This window comes from Mchenga conophoros, linkage group LG23 (genome assembly GCF_057382185.1).
Source record: "Mchenga conophoros isolate Kocher_MC1m ecotype Shallow Benthic linkage group LG23, M_conophoros_male_GT1.1, whole genome shotgun sequence".
Lineage (NCBI taxonomy): Eukaryota > Metazoa > Chordata > Actinopteri > Cichliformes > Cichlidae > Mchenga > Mchenga conophoros.
Window position 1 is genome coordinate 2,635,874 of NC_140547.1, and position 8,042 is coordinate 2,643,915.

Sequence of the window (8,042 nt, forward strand, 5' to 3'; positions counted from 1 at the left end):
TTTTTTAAATGAACTTTATTTACAACAATAACAATGACAATCTCAAAGAGACAAGCGACATATTAAATCAATCAGAACAGAATCACACAAAAGCCATATGCAGACTACTTTAGGCCCGGAAGTAGGATTCGTCACGTCATCACTTAATAATCGGATTGACTAAGGAGATAAAACTTGAACTCCCCCTCCCTCTCCTGCTGCTACTTCAATCATGAAACTGATCAATGATCAGCTGATCGGCTTTTCTGTCGCCAGTCCGTCTCTCTTGTTTGTTTTTGGCTCACTTCGTGCCAAAAAGAGGAAACCAGCGGCTGAACAACAGAAGCACATTTAAGCTTGATAAGCTGTTGTTAGAATTAATTTAATATTACTTTCTACACCAGGATCTTTTTCTATGTAGCTGAGGGATGGTAACGGTGCAGGGGTGGATCTAGCAAAGTTTAGCCAGGGGGGCTGATAGGGCATGAACAGGGAAAAGGGGGCACAAAGACATACTTTTCTTTCTTATTCTCATTTAAAATGTCCAGCTTTTAATAAAAAAATTATCCGAATCTTACACCCAAAGTTTTAATCTTATGTAAAATGTATAGAAGTCCATTACTGTATATAGTAACTGTTAAGTCTAATATACCCTAGTAAGCTATAGTACTTTTTCCTTTGGGAAGATACCATCTGTGCAGTCTGCAGTTCTGTTGAAAAAAGATATTGAATCTATTTAATTATTCTTGAAAAATAATTTATTTCTGTGCATTTTTTTCACACCGCATCAAATTTAAGTTTATTACGTCGAGTAAGCATCATGAGGTGGAGGGTGGTTCCCTATTTTTTTTTTTTTTTTTGCTGGGAGTTTTAGAACCCTATTGGTTAGGTTGCTTACTCTTTAAAATACCAGAATAGGAAGGATGGTGTAGGTTTAAGTTTATAAGATTGATCAGTTTTGCTGAACTATGAAATATTTTGTTGTATTTTTTGCATACAGGTATGACAGAATAGCTTTAGTGTTGTTGTTTATTTAAACTTGAGTATGAACTTATACAAAATGCAGCAAGATATTTAAAAAACAGTTTTATTGATTAAAACACACTATATCGGATTCTGATCGGTATCGGCAGATATCCAAATTTATGATATCGGTATCGGACATAAAAAAGTGGTATTGTGCCATCTCTAATTTAAAGTATTAAATATTTTTTAAGACGCATCATCAGTTGTGGACCTTGGATTCATTGGGTGTTCTAACATAAAATGTTTTTCATCTGAAACTTTTTTACTGCGACAAATATGCAAAAAATAACAAATGTACCACACTATGTGTACATCTGTGATCCTTTCATAAGCTTTTCAGTTATGAAGGGATGTGTAGAAATCCCCGAACACACCCACAACCGACGCTGGAAAGTGAATCATGTCTGCTCAGCACAAAGCTGCACAAAGTTTTGCTTAGTCACAAACCCAGAGTGAGGGCTTCTAATTAAGATAACCAAACTCACAGGAATTTTAGGTGAATTCTTTGGATTTTTAAAAAACCTACTAAAGATTTAAAGAGTAGGGTAAGTAAAGTTTTAATGGTTATTTGCAAAACCTTTTCTTGTTGGTAAGAGTAAATATGACTGTGATGTGCTAAAGGAAAATAATAAAACAGACAATACAGAAGAAGAAAATTTCACGTGTGATTTATTTGCGTGCACAAAAAACAGAAGACCGTAGGTTACAATTAGATGATACACTTTGATGCTTGCTGTTTGGTACAACATAACTTTGTACTAACTTTGAAGCTTTAGATAAATGTTAGCCCAGACACAAAGGTGCCAGGGGTTTTCTGAGAGCTTTCATTGATGACCAGAACATAACACCATCAAACAAAATGCAGCATCAAAAAGAAGTTAATGTTTATGTGACTGTGTCGGAAGTGTGTAGATGCACCTAATGGTGAATGTGAAAGCAATGTTTCACAGTATGTAAGGTATTAGTTTGGTAAATGCATAAAAATAACAATGAAAAACACTTTTATGCACTCAGCTTCACAGTTTTTCAATAACCATATGAAAGAGTCACATTCTCTCATTTAGTAAGCAAGTGTTGCAAAGTATTCTTTCCACCAGACTGTGAATATAAATCCCAGATTTGTGTTCTCAAGTTTTTGTAGAAACAAAACAAAAACAAACAAAAGATCAGAAGAAGAAGTTGCTTTCCAAACAGACTCCAGGCTCTCTTAATCACATCCTTCCTCTTAGCTGTGGGAGAAAAATGTGGAAGTTCATGGCACATATTTAACCTCTGCATCCATGCATACTAACTAAAATTAGACCTGAAAAATTATAAAATAAGTGGAACTACAATGTGTTTTACAGTCTATAAAAGTTAAACATTTTCACTGTGTGGTCAGCTCCACGAGGCATGAGCGCAAATTTGATTTTAACCCTGGGATAAATTTTAACTGACATTGAAACCTCTGTTTGTTCCGAAGCAAAAGACAAAACTGGTTTGTCACCTTTAAACTGTTCGTTGCGCTCAGCCCGCTTACATCCTCCACAACGCTGTCATTTGCCTCAGAATGAATAATTCTTGTCCAGGCTCGTCTAACACATCTCTTAATTATTGCTTTTGGTCCATAAATGAAAGCTTTGTCACCAGCATTGGTGGAGCTGAGGTGGGGGGGCTTACTGGGCTTAAGCCATGGCATGGGAAAATCAAGAGATATCAACCAAGACACCAGGAAAAGACCTGTGGACCTCCATTATCTAAATATCTAAATTTTTAGTCTGATTTGATGTTTTACAATTAAAGTGTTTGTGTTTTTACCTGAAGAGTATGTAAACTGTATATTTGATGATGTTGGTGTTTGGCTTGATTGTCAGCACAAAGAGGGAGAGAGAGGAGCAGAGAGGGAACAAGAGCAGGTGAGACAGACATGTTTGAACTGTTGTAGTCCTGTTTTAATTCCGGATCAGTTCTGGGTCTGGTTGAATTGGGGTTTAGTCCTCGTGTCTTGATACAGCCCTGACTTTGTTCTGCCTTGCTGCTTAATTAAAAAACTAGTTTACGGTGTCCTGCATATGTGATATATATATTATTCTTTTTCGACCAAAACTCAAAACACAGCCTAATAAATCTTCAACATGTGGGCACATGTGTCAAACTTGTTATTGTTATGCATGGCCCGGCGATGGCCAGGTGCTAATAACACACAAACTACAGATCCCATAATGCAGCGCTGCAGCCTCCTTTTCGAACGCTAGGCTAACTGGGAACATTCCCGCTCAATCAAGTCAAACTTCTGTTATTGTGAAGCTAGCCGCTCACAATGGTGGAGAGAAAAGTTGATTCTGAAAGCAGAGCCTTTCAGTGCCAGTGGGAGACTGAATATATGTTTACAGACATGCTGGTAAACCCGTGTGCCTTATTAGTGGAGCTAAAGTGGCTGTAATTAAGGAATTTAATTTAAGACGGCACTGCAAGACAAAACATCAGGATAAGCTGAAAAACCTAAATGCAGAAACTACAGAAAGGAGAAGAGCTAAAGAAGAATCTGACATTTCAGCAGACGTTTGTCACCAGAGCAAAATCACAAAGTGAAGCTGTTGTGAAAGCAAGTTTAATTGCGTTGGCAGCAGAGGAGATAGACAAATCAGATGTTAGGAGCATGTAATTATCACCATAACCCAAACCGCAAATTTTATCTGAGCTAACGGTTTAAATCACCGTCAGTTTCAGTCTTTTATGTGGGAAATAGATTCAGAGTTTGCCGACATTCCTCATCATACAAAGGTCCGCTGGCTGAGTTGGGATAAAAGTTCTCAATCGAGTTTTTGAGCTCAGCAAGGAAACCTGTCAGTTCATGGATATGGCATGTATGATGCGGTGAAGGCATTTCAAGTGAAGCTGTCACAAATGCACCAGTGCAACCTGCCTCACTTTCTCTGTTGCCAAGTAATGTTGAACCAAGTCGGCGCACTTTGCTGATAAACTGAGCGCACTGCGCACTGAGTTTGCGGCGCTTTGGGGACTTTGAAGTAGTGATGTGTCAGTCGGGAACGAAATGGCTCTTAGAGCCGGCTCTTTGACGTGAACGACGCGAGCCGGCTGCTTATGGCGAGCCATGTTTTTCTTTTTTTTTTTTTTCTCTCACCCTCTTGCACTTTTTTCCGCTTCACTCCGCACGCGAGCCTTGTGCTTTGCTCTGGGATGAGGGGGGAGGGGGGGGTAGTTACACTCAGTAGCACAGGAACAGAGCGGGAGGGAGAGAGAGAGAAAGAGAGCCAGGGACAACAACATCACATTAGAGAGGTATAGTAATCATCCACAACTATTTTCAGTTGCAGATGATAAAGGATTCAGAGAGAGAATATTCATCTTCTTTTTGTTTTCATATTATAATTTATACTTAATTGTGTTGTGGTTTGCAGTGTTTTGTGTCGTTTCACTTGAAATTTGTTTAAAAGGAAAAAGCTGAAAATTTAAATAGTTAAAAGTTGAACTGTGAATAGTTGGTTTTTGTATCATATGATTTATTTATTACATTTTATGTGGAGTGAATAAATAAATGTCTATTTATGGTGGCCCCTACAGACAAAGCACGTAAAAACTCCAAAACACATACAAAACACAACAGAAGTGCTCCAGGATGCTGGGCGCAGTGTTGAGCTTTTGTTACCTAGAGGCTACACAAGCCAGCAAGTACCAACGACCGGATTTGGTGTGTGGTAGTAACAGGTAAATGAACATTTTTTTGAATTATTTGAATATATATGAGTGCTTGTGTATAAATACACAAACAATACACATATGCTTTCAATTGTGTAATTTAAGTGTTCTAGGTAGCTCTGCTTTGGAAGTTCAGTTAACGCTAGAAATGTGTTTTGGAGTTTGTACGTGTTTTGTCTCTAGGGGCCACCACATATATTTATGTATAAACATATATAAATAAAACCACTTCTTTTTTGCATTAGTAATTCCTTTTGTGCATAATTTTATATTGTTGTTAATAATAAATTAATTAAAGCAACAAAACAACCCGAAGAGCCGGTTGGGAGCCAAAAAAGCCGGCTCTTTGTAAGTCGAGCCGAAAGAGCCGGTTCTCTAAAAAGCGCCAAAAATCCCATCACTACTTTAAAGCACAAAAAGAGAATTTCGAGCTGCTTCGCAACCCATTTACGTGGAAACTGCACCTGTGCAGATTCAGATGGAGCTGCAGTGTAATGGTAAACTCGAGGCAAAGTACAACCCTGAATGGCCCGCACAGTTTATTAGTTCCATTCCTGAAGCAATGCCCAGCTCCGTCTACATGCGGCTCCAACCTTGTGTATGCTTTCATTAATTTTTTTCTGGGGTTATTTCTAACTTGCATAATTTTGACAGGATATATTTTTATGAAGAGCAAAATATTAAAAGTTTTTTTTAAGTTTATTTATTCTGGAATAATATTCCTGTCTGTTTTTATTCATATTTATGTTTAAAAAAAACATTGTTTTAGTGTGTTCAATAAATGTTTATCTTGTTTGGCCCGCGACCTAAAGTGTGCCTTGAGTTTTGGCCCCCTGTGCATTTGGGTTTGACACCCCTGCTTTAGGGCTAAGCCCTGGGTGTTTAAAAACAACAAAAACAACACACAAAAAACCCATGTATATCGGGAACTTTGTGGTTGCAGACACCTGAGGTGAGGTTAAAATAAATCACACTTGCTCTGCTGCAGGTTCAGCTGCCCGGTCCTGTTTGAGAGAAAAAAGCTAAAGAAGATGCGGCGAGTGCGCATGAACTGCTGATTTGAGCTGATTTCAGAAAGAACAGCTTTAACACAGCGACCTCCGGTTTCCTCTAGAAATGAATTGACATAAAAAGCTTGTGAGCTCAGGCCGTGCCCCTCAGCTGATACACTTCAAATGCAAGTTACATTAATTCAAATTCTGGTTATGAAGAACTAAAAACAGCCGTATCACCGGCAGGTGATTCCAAGCTCGGTGTAATTATTTGATTCACAGCAGTTTAGTTCTTCTGCAGCGATCGCGGTGACCAACATGACTGTGCAGCTCAGACTTTGGGAAGCACCCCTCACGTCTCTCTGAAACCTAAAACCAGTCATTCATCGTCGTTCATGTGCGGCTAGTGTTTAGTTTGGGTGATCATATCTGCGCCTGAATAAAATTATTCCAACTTTTAGTCTCATCTGCGATCTAACAGATATGTTTGCACTTTCATAACTGTGGCTACATTAATCTGTGGCGTGCGCGCGCGCATATTGTTGTTGTAATTACGCGCGTTTCTGGAACAGCAAAATGAGACGAGCCAATGCCCCCCTGTCTGTGGGCCTTACAGTCTGCTGTCGACCATGACTGTGGTGCTATTTATAAGAAACTGGCCCGAAAAATCAGCCGGTTCTAAGCTCTGTGTTTATGCCTCAGAAACCGGAAAAAGAAAAAAAAGTGCGTTAAGAGATGAGAAGAACACGGTATGAAAAACTGAACAACAAGACGGTCGGTTAATTTCAAACTAAATGAAAACAGGAGCGCGCGCCTTTATTATGTTAATGAGCACGAAAGATTTTAAGTTTCACTTTCGGTTAAATGTTTCGAGCTGAGTATCAAAAAGAGGCGCTTTATTAGAGTTCAAAGCCTCGCTGACGAAACACAAGAAACAAACAAACCAGTTCAATCTGTGAACTGGAAAATAATATTTAGATAATTTTATAGTAAAGGTGACAGCAGCATTATGTTTCCTTTACATTCAGAAACGCTGTTTTGTGGCACACAATGGACGGGCCTCAGAAAGCTCAGTGTGTTTCCTCAGAGTCTATTGACAGATTTTAACGATTTGACTATTAACATGTAAAATCAGGCCAAGCTCAAGCTCACGTTGATTGTTTGGTTAACAGTAACTCGGTGCTTTCTGTAGCTGTTGTGGTAAGTTGTGTGACTTTGGAAAGTACCCCATATATCTGTTTGCATCAGCTCCTGAGGCTGGTCTGAAAGCTTTGACATATTTGCCTGTGTTAATCTATGAGCATAGCAGTTTATGACGATGTTTATGATTTAAAGCAGCTTGTTTTTCCTTAAATTCATTGTGTAGCCTGTAAAGGTGCATACTGGTTTAATAAGTATAAAATTGCTCCTTGCACTACTCTCTGTAGTGTAAATCTTATGGCTTTACTTCCTAACTTCTGCTTAGTAAACATGTGAAAGCACAACTGTACTTAGGTGACTGTAAATGTCACCTAAATATTAAAGAAAAACAGAATACAAATTTGATTTCATTTGTTAATGTAATAGCAAAGTAAGATGACTCAAATGCAACAGATTTAAACACACAGCACATGTTGTGGCCACAGACAGTAATCTGCTCATTTAGTTTCACAAAGGTTCTAGAAACAAATGAAAGATTATAGTGCTTCAGCATAAATGCAATCCATTATTATTATTATTATTATTATTATTATTATTATTATTATTATTATTATTAAATCTATATGTAAGCTGATAGAAACAATAGTTTCACTCTATCCACGACCACTTATCCCTGTGTTATTTATTATTAAATTTAACTGAATTTTATTTTTTATTTTTCAATATGTATCTTTTAGTGTTGAAAATATGAAAAAAAAATTAAGACCATTATGTGTGTTATTGACGTGACATAATTTTTACATCTCACTGTTATGCTCCAGCAGCTGGAATTTGTCCACTAATGTCATTTTAGGTCATTCATAATTAAACCAATAAGGTCAGAATTACAAAAACTAACAGAACAAGAAAAAACAAACTCACGCCTGAAGCCTTAAAACTCACAAAACTACAAAATATTCAGAGCACAAACCACTGTACTGACATGTAAAATAATTAGCCTACATCTTTTACATGGCTCTTTATTGCTAAACACACACACACACACACAGACACACACACACAGACACACACACACACACACACACACACACACACACACAGACACACACACACAGACACACACACACACACACACACAGACACACACACACACACACACACAGACACACACACACACACACTAAAACTTTTGTTTTGTTCCTTTAT

General features: G+C 37.9%; 1 protein-coding gene across 2 annotated transcripts in view; it reads right to left on the minus strand.

Annotated features, from left to right (window-relative positions):
* Nucleotides 1-1,166: 1,166 nt before the first annotated feature.
* Nucleotides 1,167-8,042, minus strand: part of LOC146546354 (cyclin-dependent kinase 4 inhibitor B-like) — a 10,330-nt gene continuing 3,454 nt past the window's right edge. For both annotated transcript variants that reach the window (XR_014890936.1, XM_085266461.1), the window contains exon 4: nucleotides 1,167-2,234. Coding sequence is in view for 1 of the 2 variants with exons in the window: in XM_085266461.1 (XP_085122587.1) it covers nucleotides 2,231-2,234 (4 nt within the window). In the remaining variant the exon portion in view is untranslated. The remainder of the gene's footprint in view (nucleotides 2,235-8,042) is intronic.